At 55.6% G+C, this 16,819-nt stretch overlaps 1 protein-coding gene across 8 annotated transcripts in view; it reads left to right on the top strand.

The window, feature by feature from the left end:
* LOC133360026 (outer dense fiber protein 2-like) overlaps positions 1-16,103 on the top strand; it is a 30,549-nt gene extending 14,446 nt beyond the window's left edge. For all 8 annotated transcript variants that reach the window (XM_061578593.1, XM_061578594.1, XM_061578590.1 and 5 more), the window contains 8 exons: positions 1,268-1,403; positions 2,133-2,243; positions 3,123-3,227; positions 6,339-6,497; positions 7,349-7,449; positions 8,455-8,617; positions 10,522-10,647; positions 14,304-16,103. In XM_061578593.1, coding sequence (XP_061434577.1) covers positions 1,268-1,403; positions 2,133-2,243; positions 3,123-3,227; positions 6,339-6,497; positions 7,349-7,449; positions 8,455-8,617; positions 10,522-10,647; positions 14,304-14,480 — 1,078 coding nt within the window. In that variant the 3' untranslated portion in view covers positions 14,481-16,103. The remainder of the gene's footprint in view (positions 1-1,267; positions 1,404-2,132; positions 2,244-3,122; positions 3,228-6,338; positions 6,498-7,348; positions 7,450-8,454; positions 8,618-10,521; positions 10,648-14,303) is intronic.
* The last annotated feature ends 716 nt before the right edge of the window (positions 16,104-16,819 follow it).

Below are 16,819 nucleotides of genomic sequence, written 5' to 3'. Positions count from 1 at the left end.
ACGACCGTGTAAACCCGCACCGTCGTACACAACAACAACAGGCGGCACGACCGTGTAAACCCACAGAGTCGTACACAACAACAACAGCAGGTAGCACGACCACGTAAACCCGCACCGTCGTACACAAACCGTGGAAGAGCTTAGTGGGGCTGGCGGGCCCCTCGGGGCCGGCGGCACGGTGCCAACCAATGGCGGCGAGGGGCACGTGCGGGCAGGGTTTACACCCGCAGGTGATGGCCCCCCGCCGCCGCCGCCGTGTAAGACGAACCCAGAGGGCGTCGCGCTGCCCAGCTGCCGCTGTTTGTTCAGCGTCCGGTGGCGGCGCACGCAGCCCGGGGGGGGGGGGTTCGGGGGGTGTTGGGCTGTCGCCGTGCCCCCCCCCCCCACCACCGTCACCCAGCCCGCATCGCCACTTCCACTGCCGCCGCGGTTTCTTTGTGGCCCCCCGCCCGGTGTTTGCCGTTGCAATCACGGAGGCCGGCGTCGTCCCGGCTGTCGTCATCCCACCCGCACGGCTCGGGTGTCGGCCGCGTTGCGAGGAAATGGACGGGGCGGCCCGCACGGGGATGACGTGGGGGAGGGGGGGGGATGAAGGGGGAGATGAGGGCGAGGGGGGGACGAAGGGAGGGGGGAGAATGAGGGAGGGGGGGACGAGGAGGGGGAGAGGTGGCCCGCATGGAGATAGGGGGGTGCCTCAAACGAGTACCTGGTGCGGTGTGTAAACATTGCCACTGGGGAGACAAAGGCGGCCGGGCGTGGTGCTGGCCGCCCACCCCATCGTGTGTCGTGGCGGCCCTCATAGGTGCTCGCTAACAGCACTTGCCCCTACAGTCTGTTGCAGGCTACACAGGGGATCTTTGTCTTCGTTGTGACCTGCAAGCGTGGTGGTCTACACACCGCGTGAGAGGAGCCCCCAACATTTGGTGGAGGAGGACTGAATGAACGAGCGAAGTTCGCGGGAACGGTCACCATGGCAGCAGCAGCAACGATAGAAGAGTGCAGAGGAGGCGTCGTGGTTCAATGCCATTAAACTGAATGAGCAATGCTGGTGTGTGTCTGCGTGTGTCTGCGTGTGTCTGTGCGCGTGTCTGCACGTGTCTGCGTGCGTCTGCGTGCGTCTGTGCACGTGTCTGTGTGCGTCTGCGTGCGTCTGCGCGTGTCTGCGTGTGTCTGTGCACGTGTCTGCGAGTGTCTGTGCACGTGTCTGCGAGTGTCTATGCGCGTCTGCACGTGTCTGCGCGTGTCTGTGCATGTCTGCACGCTGCAGACGAGTGCTGGACGCGGAGCGGCAGGCCCGGGCGGCCGAGGAGCGAGCGCGGGCCGAGCGGGAGGCGAGCGCCGAGCGGCTCCACCGAGCCAACGGCGACGTGGCCGGCGCACGGCTCCACGGGGAGCGCCTCAAGGTCACCCACCACACACGGCCGGCCAGGGATGGGGTGGGGGGGATCGAGGGTCAGAGGTTCGGCTGAGACGGGGGTTATAGAAGTAGGGAATAAAAAAATTGGCGAGTGTCGTGTGAATGCGAACGAAGCGGTACAAGCGAGACGGACCGCGGGGAAGGGGCGATCGAATCGCGAAGTGAGAATGCGGTGACTTGTGGTTCGCGCAATGCGCTACGAACCTGGCGACCCCGGTTCGTTTCCTGCCCGGAGGATGTCATGGGTCGTGACCGGTAACTGAAGCGGTCCTGGGGCCCCCCACCCTCTCCTCCACCATCAACGCGCTGCCCTTGAGGAGCCGGGTTACCCATCATGTGGGTGTGAAACCCGGACTTGAACCCAGGGTCTCGGCAGATGCCTGTCAGCCTCTCTGATCTCTGAACAATCTGGTGGTCTCATCTCACCTTGTCTCGCCATGCATCCCCGCGCTTCATGTCACCACGTCTCACCACGTCTCTCTGCGTGTCCCCGCGTGTCCCCGCATCTCCCCGCGTCTCACTGTGTGTCCCCGTGTCTCCTGCATGTCCCCCTGCGTCTCACCGCGTGTCTCCGTGCATCCCCCGCGTCTCACCACGTCTCACTACGTGTCCCCGTGTCTCGCCGCGTGTCCCCGCATCTCCCCGCGTCTCCCCGCGTGTCTCCTGCGTGTTCCCCCGCTTGTCCCACCGCTTGTCCCCCCGCGTGTCACCACAGGCGAGCCTCTCGGCTGTGGAGGAGAAACTCCACTTTGCCGAATCGGAGGTGCAGCAGCTGACGGCCACCATGAAGCAGTATGAGGGCCTGGTGGACGGATATAAGACCCAGGTGAGGGAGTTTCCCGTGCCAACACGCTGAACCCAACGCGTTGAGCCGGTGAGCGAGCATGGCTCCCTCCTTGGAATTTCGAACCATGTGGTGATGGTAGCGGTGGGGCTGGCGGTGGTGAGGATGATTGAATATTTTGATGTTGGTGGTGGTTGTTATCCGGACTGCTCTATTCGCCGGCATCTGTCATCGATGGCAATGCAATTCTTCCGTCGCGTGTCCGGAACAAATTCCGACAGCCGTCGTCCGGCATCTTGCCGTGCACTTATCGTAGTTTTGTTATTTACGGGAGCTTCGGGACGCTGCCGAGTGGTGGCGCGAGCGGAAGTCTGGACATGCAGTACTCTACTATGTACGTTGAACTTCTTTCGCACTGTACGTAGCCAGCCACGCTAATCGGCAGTGCGGGGGAAGGACAACAAACTCAACACAAAAAGCAGCCCGGTGTGTAGCTCCAGTGGTTTCTTAATATCGAAATGAAGAGCTTTCCAGACGGCCACAGAATCGCATCTGGAAGCACGCGATGCAATGTGTGAGTCCATGGGTCTCTGTGTGGTGAGTTTATAAGTCTCTATGTATTTTGAACGTCTTTCGCACCATATGTAGCCCACCATGATTTAAAAGTGCATAGCTCCAGTGGCTTCCTGATATCGGAAGGAAGAGCGTTCCAGACGGCCGCGGAAGCACATCTGAAAGTGCGACGAAGCCGCGACCGTCTTTGTTCGACGGCCGGCCAAAAGCCGCCACCACTGCGAGGACGGCCAGAGTTTGAGATGGGCGAGCTCCCGCGGTTCCATTTGTGGCAAAGCGCCTTGCGTGTGACGCGCACACCACGCCGTGCGGACTCCCCCCGCCCCCCACCTCGTTGTCGGCCCCCAGGTGACGAAGACTCGCGTGGAGGCCGACGAGTTCAAGGTGAAGCTGGACTTGGCGGAGAAGGAGAACCGGAGGCTTCGCGACGAGAGCGGCCGGGAGGCCGAGCAGGTGACCACGCAGAGCGAGGGCCGCTATGAAATGTTTGGGTTTTTTTGGCTATCACAAATGATGACTCGGCGAAGTGGCTTCAATTTCTAGCAGCAGACAAATACTCTGAACGCGTGACATCAATTCTAAATGTGGAGAGAAAAACCGGAGGAGTAAAATCCACACGACCACGGGGAGAGAGAGAGAGACACGCAAACTCCAAATACACAGCAGGTGTCAGGGTCAAACCCACGACCTCCTGTGTACCAGGCGAGGTAGTTAACATCTATCCACCGTGGTGATGATGACGAGAGAGAGACACGCAAACTCCAAATACACAGCAGGTGTCAGGATCAAACCCACGACCTCCTGTACACCAGGCGAGGTAGTTAACATCTGCTAGCCACCGTGATGATGATGAGAGAGAGAGAGAGAGACACGCAATCTCCAAATGTACAGCAGCAGGCGTCAGGGTTGGGATCGAACCCACGACCTCCTGTACACCAGGCGAGGTAGTTAACATTTTCTAGCCACCGTGGCACCCTTCATCTCATCTCGGTCCCCCGTCGACCTCCGTCATCACCGATGGCCACCCCTCTCTCCATGCGTGCGTGCCGCGTGTACGGATCTCGTCTCCGTGGCCACGAGAAGATGTGGTGCTCCCCCGAACCGCGGCTAGTCCCAGCTGTAGCCGCTGTATCTCTGTGTGTATCTACGTGTGTGTGTGTATCTCTGTGTGTATCTACGTGTGTGTGTGTATCTCTGTGTGTATCTACGTGTGTGTGTGTCTCTGTGTGTATCTACGTGTGTGTGTGTATCTCTGTGTATCTACGTGTGTGTGTATCTCTGTGTGTATCTACGTGTGTGTGTATCTCTGTGTGTAGTGTATGTGTGTGTGTATCTCTGTGTGTATCTACGTGTGTGTGTGTATCTCTGTGTGTAGTGTATGTGTGTGTGTATCTCTGTGTGTATCTACGTGTGTGTGTGTATCTCTGTGTGTATCTACGTGTGTGTGTATCTCTGTGTGTATCTACGTGTGTGTGTATCTCTGTGTGTAGTGTATGTGTGTGTGTATCTCTGTGTGTATCTACGTGTATGTGTATCTCTGTGTGTATCTACGTGTGTGTGTATCTTTGTGTGTATCTACGTGTGTGTGTATCTCTGTGTGTATCTACGTGCGTGTGTATCTCTGTGTGTATCTACGTGTGTGTGTGTATCTCTGTGTGTATCTACGTGTGTGTGTGTATCTCTGTATGTAATCTGTGTGCGCGTGTCTAAGTGTAATGTCTGTGCGTGTGCGTCTCAGTGTGATGTGTGTCTAAGTGTAATGTGTGTGTGTCTAAGTGTAATGTGTGTGTGTATCTGTGTGTGTGTGTCTCTGTGTGTATCTACGTGTGTGTATCTCTGTGTGTATCTACGTGTGTGTGTATCTCTGTGTGTATCTACGTGTGTGTGTGTATCTCTGTGTGTATCTACGTGTGTGTGTATCTCTGTGTGTATCTACGTGTGTGTGTATCTCTGTGTGTATCTACGTGTGTGTGTATCTTTGTGTGTATCTACGTGTGTGTGTATCTCTGTGTGTATCTACGTGTGTGTGTATCTCTGTGTGTATCTACGTGTGTGTGTATCTCTGTGTGTATCTACGTGTGTGTGTATCTCTGTGTGTATCTACGTGTGTGTGTATCTCTGTGTGTATCTACGTGTGTGTGTATCTCTGTGTGTATCTACGTGTGTGTGTATCTCTGTGTGTATCTACGTGTGTGTGTATCTCTGTGTGTATCTACGTGTGTGTGTATCTTTGTGTGTATCTACGTGTGTGTGTATCTCTGTGTGTATCTACGTGTGTGTGTATCTCTGTGTGTATCTACGTGTGTGTGTGTATCTCTGTGTGTATCTACGTGTGTGTATCTCTGTGGGGAGCGGTAGTGCAGCGGTTAGCGAGCTGCGCTATGAACCTGGCGACCTGGCTTCGATTCCCGCTCACGGCTAACACCAGTGACGATTATCTGAACTGGTTCTGGGCCTCCCCTAGGTCGACTCAGCCTTAAATGAGTATCTGGTGCGGTGTGTAAACATCGCCACTGGGGAGACAAAGGCGGTCGGGCGTGGTGCTGGCCACCCACCCCCTCGTGTACCGTTCCGGCCTTCATAGGTGCTCGCTAACAGCACTTGCCCCTACAGTCTGTTAAGGCTATACGGGGGATCTTTGATCTTTGTGTATCTCTGTGTGTATCTACGTGTGTGTGTATCTCTGTGTGTATCTACGTGTGTGTGTATCTCTGTGTGTAGTGTATGTGTGTGTATCTACGTGTGTGTGTATCTCTGTGTGTAGTGTATCTCTGTGTGTATCTGTGTGTGTGTATCTCTGTGTGTAGTGTATGTGTGTGTATCTACGTGTGTGTGTATCTCTGTGTGTAGTGTATCTCTGTGTGTATCTACGTGTGTGTGTATCTCTATGTGTAGTGTATGTATGTGTGTATCTCTGTATGTAATCTGTGTGCGCGTGTCTAAGTGTAATGTCTGTGCGTGTGCGTCTCAGTGTGATGTGTGTCTAAGTGTAATGTCTGTGCGTGTGCGTCTCGGTGTGATGTGTGTCTAAGTGTAATGTGTGTGTGTCTAAGTGTAATATGTGTCTGTGTGATGTCTGTGTGTGTGCGTCTCAGTGTGATGTGTGTCTAAGTGTGATGTCTGTGTGTGTGCGTCTCAGTGTGATGTGTCTAAGTGTAATGTCTGTGCGTGTGCGTCTCAGTGTGATGTGTGTCTAAGTGTAATGTCTGTGTGTGTGTGTCTAAGTGTAATGTCTGTGCGTGTGCGTCTCAGTGTGATGTGTGTCTAAGTGTAATGTCTGTGCGTGTGCATCTCTGTGTGATGTGTGTCTAAGTGTAATGTCTGTGTGTGTGTGTCTAAGTGTAATGTCTGTGCGTGTGCGTCTCAGTGTGATGTATGTCTAAGTGTAATGTCTGTGTGTGTGCGTCTCAGTGTGATGTGTGTCTAAGTGTAATGTCTGTGTGTGTGCGTCTCAGTGTGATGTGTGTCTAAGTGTAATGTGTGTGTGTGTGTCTAAGTGTAATGTGTGTGTGTGTCTAAGTTTAATCTCTGCGCGTGCGTCTCTACGACGGCGTCTGCGTGTAGATGCGGCGCTCGGTGGAGTCGCGTCTCTCCCAGTTGGAGCCGCTGCCCGAGATGCTGAAGGCCGCTGAGCTGCGTCTGCGCGACAGCGAGGCCACGCTGGCCACCGCGCACAGGAGGGAGGCCGAGCAGGCGTCCAGCCTGGCCGAGGCTCGCCTCAAGGTCCGTGTGTGTGTGTGCGTACGCGTGTGTGTGTCTGCGCTGGGTCATGTAGCCCGCATGCCCAGCCACCGCATGCCTAAACAGCTTTTGTTCGGCCGGATAGAGGGGGCTAGACGGGCGCGGCACGGGCTGGAGAGCGATGGAGTGATGTGGTACAGGAGGATGTGAAGCTGAGTGGACTTGCCGATGACTGGTACCAGCGGTGTCAAGATCGGCCTCTGTGGAGGAGGCTCGTGAAGGACGCTACTGGGCAGGTGGAGGCAGTCGCCCTCCAACAACAACCGAGGGCGGAGGAGCAATGCTCACAACAACGAGTGGAGAGCCGGGCGGATAAAAGAGCAATTTGGCACAGTAGGGGGCACAGGTGGTGCATCGGCCAGTCATCTCGGTCATCTCAGTCGGTCGACCCATGGCACCTGGGTCTGTCCCATGACCTCCTGCCAGCGGGCGTTCGACACTTCACGTGGCCTCAACGTGCATATAGCCTGGCAAAGGCGCCGTGGTGACGTCACCGCCACTTAGTGGCGAATGGCGGTTGTTCTTCTTGTTGTTGTGTGTCTGTGCATGTGTGTAAACGGGGTTCGATTCCCGCTCACGGGCCAACACTGGTGACGATTATCGTAACTGTTCCCGAGGCCTCCACTAAAGGCAGAACTCGGCCGTGGATGAACATCCATCGCAGTTTCGGTTTATAAACGTCGGCGCTCGGCAGACATAGGTGATAGGTGGACCAAGGCACGTGGTGCCGTTTGTGGATGCCGCTCGCGAACGGCACTTGCCCCGACAGCGTGCGTAGGCTACGCGGGTGACCTTTGTCTCTTGTCTGTGCGGTGGGGGGGCGGCCAGTGCAGGCGGAGCAGCAGGCGCTGCAGCTGGAGTCTGTGCGGGAGAGCGCGGCATCGCTGCAGGAGGTGAATCACGAACTGCAGCTCAAGACCGACGCCTTGCAGAGGTTAACCAGCGCCGTCACGCACGCGCACACGCGCACGGCAACGTCGCACACACGGCAACGTCACGCACGCGCACACACACACACACACATGGTAACGTCTCACACACGGCAACATCATGCACGCACGGCAACGTCACACGCGCACGCACACACACACACATGGTAACGTCTCACACACGTCAACGTCTCACACACACACACACACATGGTAACGTCTCACACACGTCAACGTCTCACACACACATGGTAACGTCACACACACGGCAACATCACACACACACACACACATGGTAACGTCTCACACACGGCAACCTCACGCACACACACACATGGTAACGTCTCACACACGGCAACGTCTCACACACACATGGTAACGTCACGCACACGGCAACATCACGCACACACACATGGTAACGTCTCACACACGGCAACCTCACGCACACACACACACGGCAACGTCTCACACACACATGGTAACGTCACGCACACGGCAACATCACGCACACACACACACATGGTAACGTCTCACACACGGCAACATCACACACACATGGTAACGTCTCACACACGGCAACCTCACGCACACACACACACATGGTAACGTCTCACACACGGCAACCTCACGCACACACACACACATGGTAACGTCTCACACACGGCAACATCACACACACATGGTAACGTCTCACACACGGCAACCTCACGCACACACACACACATGGTAACGTCTCACACACGGCAACCTCACGCACACACACACATATGGTAACGTCACACACACGGCAACATCACACACACAGCAACTTCACACGTGCACGCACGGCAACGTCGCACACAGCCAGCCCCATCACACGCAAAAGGCGGCCGGCCCCGTGGCTGCCGGCCACACCACCACCTCGTGGGTGGTGCGCCGTGCCGGCCTTGAGGGGTGCCACTACGCGAACGGCGCTTGCCCCAAAAGCCGGCGGAAGGTCACGCGGTCGGGGTGGGGGCCTCTCTGTGTAGACGTGTGGAGGGCGCGGAGCAGCAGAGCCGCGAGCTGGCGCAGGCCGTGGCCCAGCGGGAGGAGGCGCTGGCGCTGGAGCGGCTGCGCGGAGAGGAGAGGGCACGCGACGTGGCGGCGCTGTCTCGCCAGCTGGAGCTCGCGCTCGACGACGCTCGCAGACAGGTGGGTGGGCACGGGCGGGGGGTACGGGCGGGGGGCACGGGCGGGGGGCACGGGCGGGGAGCACGGGCGGGAAGGGGGGTGCAGGGTGGGTGGGCACGGGTGGGGGGCATGGGTGGGGGGCATGGGTGGGGGGCACGGGCGGGAAGGGGGGTGCAGGGTGGGGGGCACGAGCGGGAAGGGGGGTGCAGGGTGGGTGGGCACGGGCAGGGGGCACGGGTGGGAAGGGGGGTGCAGGGTGGGGGGCACGGGCGGGAAGGGGGGTGCAGGGTGGGTGGGCACGGGCGGGAAGGGGGGTGCAGGGTGGGGGGCACGGGCTCCCACATTAGTTAACATCATCATCTTTATAATAATAATAGGGTTTTCCCCCTTTTTTCTGGCAACAAAACTGAAACCTTTTTACAAGGAATCATGTGTGCATTAACCACAATACTTGTGGTCAAAATGCAAACAAAAAACACACTATATTCTTGGTTCTTTCGGTAAAGTCACGTAGAAGGGAAATAATAAAATAATAAAAATATAATATTAAAAAATCTCACGACGTTTCGACTGCAACACAAGCAATCGTCATCAGGTGTGAAATCCACAGAAAATTTGAAAAAAAAACACTGATAATATGATGGCATTGTCCTTGAAACTGATTGGTCCACACCAAAAACGGCTTTCTGTTGAGCCTCGTCTCAATTGGTGCTAGACCAGAGGACGCCAAAAGGCGTACAGCTCAAAGACAATGCACTCATCATCTTTGACTGCGTAGTTCGTGAAGCTTTCCATGGCTCTACCGGAAGAATTTCCATCTGGTACGGATACAAAGGGAGGCTAATTGATGCCCGGGTGCGGTGAAGGGATGGCTCCCTATTGGTTATGTATGCCGTTGATCTGGTGATTGCTGCTCGCTCAGAGGAGGAGTTGGAGGTGCTACAGCTGAACCTGCAGCTTGCCACTAAGAGGTGGGGTCTTACCATCAGTTCCACCAAAACTAAGCACCTGCCTGGGTATTTTGTGCCATCAAACACTCCACCCACTCAGCCCCCATTGGTGTTGGAGCAGTTGTGGAGAGAGTGGAGAGTTTTCCATAGCTGGGCATTGTGCTTATGACCAGCTCCCGTTTGATGGCAGAAGTCTCACTTCAAATCAGTCGAGCGGCAATATCTGTGGAAGGTACCTGGTCTGTCACTCTACACGAAGCTTCGGATCTTCTTGGCCACAGTCATGACCTCCCTTCTCTACGCTTGCGAAACGTGGACCCCCCTAATGGAACATCTTCGCCAGTTTGAAACATTTAGGCTGGCCTGCCTACGATCCATCCTAGGTTGACCCAGGCTGGATTGTGTGAGGAGTTCACAAATCCTTGAAAGAAAGTTCCATCAGTGAGCTCCTCCGGCAGGCAAGGCTGCGTTGGCTGGGTCATGTAGCCCGCATGCCCAGCCCACCACATGCCTAAACAGCTTTTGTTCGGGCGGATAGAGGGGCCTAAACAGGCGCGGCATGGGCTCGAGAATAGATGTGGACTTGCCGATGATTGGTACCAGCGGTGTCAAGATCGGCCTCTATGGAGGAGGCTCGTGAAAGACGCTGCTGGGCAGTTGGAGGCAGTCGCCCTCCAATAACAACGGAGGGCGGAGGAGCGATGCTCACAACAACGAGCGGAGCGCCGGGTGGCTAAAGCACAGCAAGTTGGCACAGTAGGGGGCACAGGTGGTGCATCAGCCAGTCATCTCGGTCATCTCAGTCAGTTGACTCGTGGCACCTGGGTCTGCCCCGTGACCTCCTGCCAGCGGGCGTTCGACACTTCACGTGGCCTCAAGGTGCACATAGCCTGGCACAAGCGTCGTGGTGACGTCACCGCCACCTAGTGGCGAATGGCGGTGTGTGTCACTGTGCGTGTGTCGCTGTCACCCCAGGTGGAGCAGGCTCGTGAGCGAGCGCAGGGCAAGGAGCGCGCCGCCCAGGCCAAGGCTCTGGAACTGGAGGCTCAGCTGAGCCGCACTCGCGCAGAGGCCGCACAGCTGCGTCGCGCCAAGGACGACGTGAGGAGCCACGCCACACACACGCTCACACACGCTCACACACGCTCACACACGCTCACACATGCTCACACACACACTCACACACGCACGCTCACACACACGCACACACACGCTCACATACACGTATGCACACGCTCACACGCGCGCTCACACACGTGCACACACACGCTCACACACACACGCACACACACGCTCACACACACGCTCTCATGCACACACACACGCTCACACACACACGCTCACACACACATGCTCGCACACACACGCTCGCACACACACGCTCGCACACACACGCACATGCACAAACACGCTCACACACGCGTACACACACACGCGCACACATGCACACACACGCACACACACACACGCTCACACACGCACACACATACGCGCACGCACGCACACGCGCACACGCTCGCGCGCACACACACACACACGCACACACAAAGAGAAGAGCCTAGTCTTCGTTTGCAGCCACAGGCTAGGCAGCTTCCACACAGCCGTTACTTACGCAGCCAACGAGAAGATAATGCCACTTGACAGATTCGAAGTGCGATCTCCGCCGCCAAACCGGAGCTCGCCGTGAGCGCACTTCCACGAATTATGGGAACTGCTCCACTCTCTCCACAACCGCCACATTGCAGCAACGAGTGAAAGACAAAGATACCCACCTCCCCGTATAGCCTTAACAGACTGTAGGGGCAAGTGCTGTTAGCGAGTAGCAGCGCCTACGAAGGCCGGCGCTGTGGCACACGAGGGGGTGCGTGGCCAGCAACACGTCCGGCCGGAGGGCCGGCGATTTGGTTAAACGGCTCCGAGCTGGGAGCAGTGAGGCGCAAAACTCATATTTAAAACGATGAACTATTGGTTATTTAACCACGAAGGATAGCTCAACGAAGTGGGAAAAACCGGAGGGCCTGGAGAAAAATCCACGCGACCACAACAGGGAGAGAGAGAGAGACACACGCAAACTCCACATATACAGCAGGGGTCAGGATCAAACCCACGACCTCCTGTACACCAGGCGAGGTAGTTAACATCTCCTAGCCACCGTGATGATGATGAGAGACAGAGACACGCAATCTCCAAATATACAGCAGCAGGCGTCAGGGTCGGGATCGAACCTACGACCTCCTGCATACCAGGTGAGGTAGTTAACATCTTTTAGCCACCGTGATGATGATGAGAGAGAGAGACACGCAATCTCCAAATATACAGCAGCAGGCGTCAGGGTCGGGATCGAACCTACGGCCTCCTGCATACCAGGCGAGGGAGTTAACATCTCCTCGCCAGAATGGGGCCCTTGGCAGTAATCGCAGGTAGCAAACGCTCGTTAACACGCTCAGACAGAGCAGGTGGTACGACAGACAGCTTTGTGTCCCGTAGTAATAATATTATTGCAACAACAACAGCAGGAATAAGAATGATGATGTCGTGTGTTTACACGGTAGCGTCATTCATGCAGGCGCAGAGCAATCCGCAGCACACGAGAGGCGCGTAGAGGATGCCTCAGTATGTATGTACGTTGTGCTACAAGTAGCCAACTGTGCTAATTGGACGTGCAGTATTGAGTCTATGGGCAGTGTTGAGTCTATGGGTAGTGTTGAGTCTATGGGCAGTGTTGAGTCTATGGGTAGTGTTGAGTCTATGGGCAGTGTTTAGTTTATGGACAGTGTTGAGTTTATGGACAGTGTTAGTCTATGGGCAGTGTGGATGTATGTTGAACTTCTTTCGCACCCTACGTACCCAACCACGCTCGTGAGAGGTACGGGGGAAGGCCAACAAAGAAGGTAGGAAACGGGAGCACCCATAGAAAATCCACACGCTTGCGTAGGGGGCAGCACTCAACACATTACAAATGGGACAGATGGAGATTTCTCCACGTTTCGCTGTACCGGCGTCTCCTGGGTTGTCTCCGGGATCCTCCTCCCACACGAACCATCTATTACTCGTGGAGCTCACGGGCCACGCGACCCCAATGTGGCACCAGCAGCACCCTCTTGGGACTCGGCGAAACTCTCCTCCGTTCACAATTGGAGCCGTTTGTTATTCTACGACGCGGCTGCATCTGTCGCCGTGCGGTCAACATTGCCGGCGGTGCCGCGACGTCGCAGTGACGTCCCCAGCCCACGTGACGCCAGCTCCAGCGCTTGCCGGATGTTGTTACGCTCTGGCTTCCGTGATTATTCCGTGTTTGCACTGTGCACCGGCGTTGCGGATATGAGCAGCCGGTGTTCGCCACAAAGACAAAGGTTCCCCCCCACGCCGTGTAGCCTTACCAGACTTTTGGGGCAAGCGCTGTTCGCGAGTAGCAGCGCCTCACGAAGGCCGGCACGACACACGATGGGGGTGGGTGGCGAGCACCACGCCCGCCCGGCCGCCTTTGTCTCCCCAGTGGCGATGTTTACTACACGCCGCACCAGGTACTCATTTGAGGTCGATTCGACATTGGCGAGGCCCCAGGACTGGTTCAGATTATTGTTACTGGCATTGGTTGGCCATGAGCGGGAATCGAACCCGGGTGGCCGGGTTCGTAGCGCAGCGCGCTAACAGCTGCTCCACCGCTCCCCGCTCACAACAACAACCGCCGCCGTTCACCACCGAGCGGCGGTGACGTCACCACGGCGCTTGTGCCATGCTGGGTGCACTCGCACGCGCGAACGCGGCGCAGAGCAAACTCCGCGCACGGAGGAATTCGCGGCACGGCCCTTTGCAGTAGTAGATCCTGTAAATGTCTCCGCGGTGAGAAGCCACTTCCGTTGAGCTATCATTGCGTGTGGCCACGTCGCTTGTTAAAAAGCGCTATGCAGCTTAGTGGAGCCTTTAGCTGGTAAATATAAAATAGTTTATGGCTGTTTTACACACCGCACTAGGTACTCGTTTGACTAGGGGGGGCCCAGGACCAGTTCAGATAATCGAACTCGGGTCGCCTGGTTCGTAGCACAGCGCACTACACGCTACACTACCGCATATACACAACACACACAGACACAGGCAAATAAAGATCAACAGACAAATATCCCCCCTGTAGCCTTGAACAGAATCTTGGTATGAGCGCTGTTAGCGAGCAGCGCCTATGAAGGCCGGCACAGTGCGGTGGGCCTTACCTACGTTAAACAAGAATTGTTTACACCATTGGAACCTCATTTGCCAGTAGAAAAATATGATAATTGTTTTTTTACCCTTTTATCTGGCAACAAAACTGACACCTTTTTTACAAGGAGTCATGTTTGCATAGACCACAATACCTGCAGTCGTAATGCGCCTTTTGGCGTCATCTGGTCCAACACCATGTGAGACTAGGCTCTAAGGAAAGCTGTCTCGGGTGTGGACCAATCAACTTCAAGGACAGTGCATACATTATCAGAGTTATGTTTTTTTTTGCATTACGACTGCAGCTATTGTGGTCTATGCAAACATGACTCCTTATAAAAAAGGTGTCAGTTTTGTTGCCAGATAAAAGGGTAAAAAACCAATTATCAAGAATTGATTAGTTTACTTTCATACTTTAATCTGCCGTTTGTAAATCGTGAACAGTTCCATAGTTTAGATCCCCCATTGCCACGAGATTGCGTAGCGTCACACACGCGTACGCCCCACGGCTCTCAAGGCGCGGTAGCTGATGGCTGCCCCCCCCCCCCCCGCCGCCCCCCCAGGCGGAGCGTCGGCACGCGAGCCGCCTGCAGGACCTGCGCGACCGCCTGGAGCAGTCCGAGACGACGAACCGCAGCATGCAGAGCTACGTGCACTTCCTCAAGACCTCCTACGCCAACGTGTTCGGCGACGCGGCTCCGCTCGCCAGCTCGCCCGTGCGGGCGCGCTCGCCCGTGTGACGGTGCCGCCGGTCCACCCCCCGACCCGTGGCGACTTCGCATCCGGAATGCTCAGTCGTTGAAAAAGTTTTTTTTTTTACACGTATATTTCGGTTTTCCACTGCACAACCGAGCCGTGCCGGGGCCGTGCTGAGCCGGCCCGACGCGGCAACGGGATGACGCGTCCTCACCGCGTACAGACCGGCTTGGCGCGCGCGGTGAGCGAGCAGGGACGCGTGTGGGTGACGCGGTGACACGTCCTCACCGCGTACCGACTGACATCACACACGCGGTGAGCGAGCGGAGACGCTCGTGGGTGACGCGGTGAGCGAGCCGAGATGCGCGTGGGCGACACGGTGACACGTCCTCACCACGTACCGACTGACATTGCCACGTACTGACATCACACACGCGGTGAGCGACGGAGACGCGCGTGGCACTTATTGGGGTTTGGTTCTGGCTCTGCCCGGCAAGCAGCCAGTGGATAACCACCCGTGCCATGACCGTGCCGGCTCGGCTAGGATGTGGCCAGCGGAGAATCGGTCACGGTTGGAGCTATCGGAACAAACGGAATTTGAACCAAAGCACGGGGAAAACAGCAAATTTGTAAAAAGGAATGAAAACAGAATGGAATGAAATGCAGCTAAATGCGCCGCTTATCGGATAAAGGTTTTGTAATAACAATGACATTTATAGAGCGATTTTCATCAAGGATCTCGAAGCATTGTACATGACACATCAACAACAGACACCGGGCATGAAAATAATATTATAAATTCATAAAAAAAATAATTCCCTAAATTCGCTAAAAGTTCTATAAGCGGAAGCTTATTAAATTTAGGTTTGTAGGCGCAATTCAAAAATGTCCAAAGACTCTTGATACCTCGTGGAAGAGCGTTCCATCGCCTGGTGGCTACACGGGGAACATCTCCGTCGCCCACAGACCGACAGCTTCGACCTGGGAATGCAGAGAGAAGATCTGCATCCCCAGATCTTAGGGAACTTGAGGGGACACATGGGGGTTGAACCATGTCAATGATGTAGCCTAGGGCAGAGGTCGCAACCGGGTACCCGATACCCGTACCCTACCCGATACCCGGCTACCCGTACCCAGCCGGGTACGGGTACCCGTTTGCGACCCTGGTGCGGCCGGGTACGGGTACGGGCAGGCCGTGAGTCACTGGTGGGTAACCGTTTGTCACTCATTTCCCAACGTCTTGTCTCTTACAATTCAAGTTCCTAGAATCAACCCACCCGCGCCTGCAACATGGCTTCATCCCAGAGGTCGCAATCGGGTACCCGATACCCGTACCCTACCCGTACCCGGGTAGGCTACCCGGCCGGGTACGGGTACCCGTTTGCGACCCTGGTGCGGCCAGGTACGGGTACGGGTAAGGAATCAAAACCCGTTTGCGACCTCTGGCCTGGGGCACGATGGTTCATTGCTTTGTATATACGTCTGGCCAGATGGTATGCTTTGGTTTCAATATATTTAATCTAGTATCTAACCCGTTTTCAATATGTCTATATATGTTTTTTTACCGTCACACGTGTTGCTTGATCACTGTGGTTCTAGCCTCTGTGGGTATTTGACGCTTCCGCCGTTGTACTTGATGTGAATACAGTGAGTGGTGGTTCCTGTTACACCCAGGCCTGACTCGGTTCGTGTGCCGTACTTCGTAAAAGTCCGCGACTTCACTTTGCGTGGCGTGACGCTTCACTCCCTACAACTTGGAATCTGCCCGCAAACTTCTGTAATTGCCGGCGAAACGAATTGTAAATGTCGTGGTGGGTTTAATCTCCGGTATGAGAATAGGTTTCACGCTTTCTGGCAATAAAACAGCTGTGCTAAGATGTTCAAACACCGAACAGAAACCTTTTGCAAGGAATCGCGTCTGATTGGTCTACACCAGAGACAGCCTTCTTTAGGGCCTAATCTCAACCGATGTTAGACCAGAGAACGCCCAAAGGCGAACAGCACAAACACAATGCCACTATCGGGTGTGCTGAAGCGGTTAACTAATTGGCACGGTCTGTTCACGTGACAAACCCTTCCTGATTAGCTGTGTCGGGTGGTGGCGGGTTTAATGACACATTTATATTTACGCGATCTAACCCCAAAAAAAAAAACCCCTATTTGATGGAAAACTTCTGTATCTTGGCCGCACTCAACTGGCACGGCGATCATACCCCGGCTTACGCCGTCGGGCGGTGAATTCCTGGAAGGTGAGACGACGGTGAGTCGCGTGCTTCAAAAATGCGGAAGGAAAAACCGGAGGAACCCGGAGAAAGATCCACGCGATCACCACGGGGAGAGAGAGAGAGACACGCGAACTCCAAATACACAGCAGGTGTCAGGG

Source organism: Lethenteron reissneri, chromosome 67 (genome assembly GCF_015708825.2).
Source record: "Lethenteron reissneri isolate LAM-NWPU_2019-01 chromosome 67, ASM1570882v1, whole genome shotgun sequence".
Classification (NCBI taxonomy): domain Eukaryota; kingdom Metazoa; phylum Chordata; class Hyperoartia; order Petromyzontiformes; family Petromyzontidae; genus Lethenteron; species Lethenteron reissneri.
This window is presented reverse-complemented; position numbering and strand designations above follow the sequence as displayed.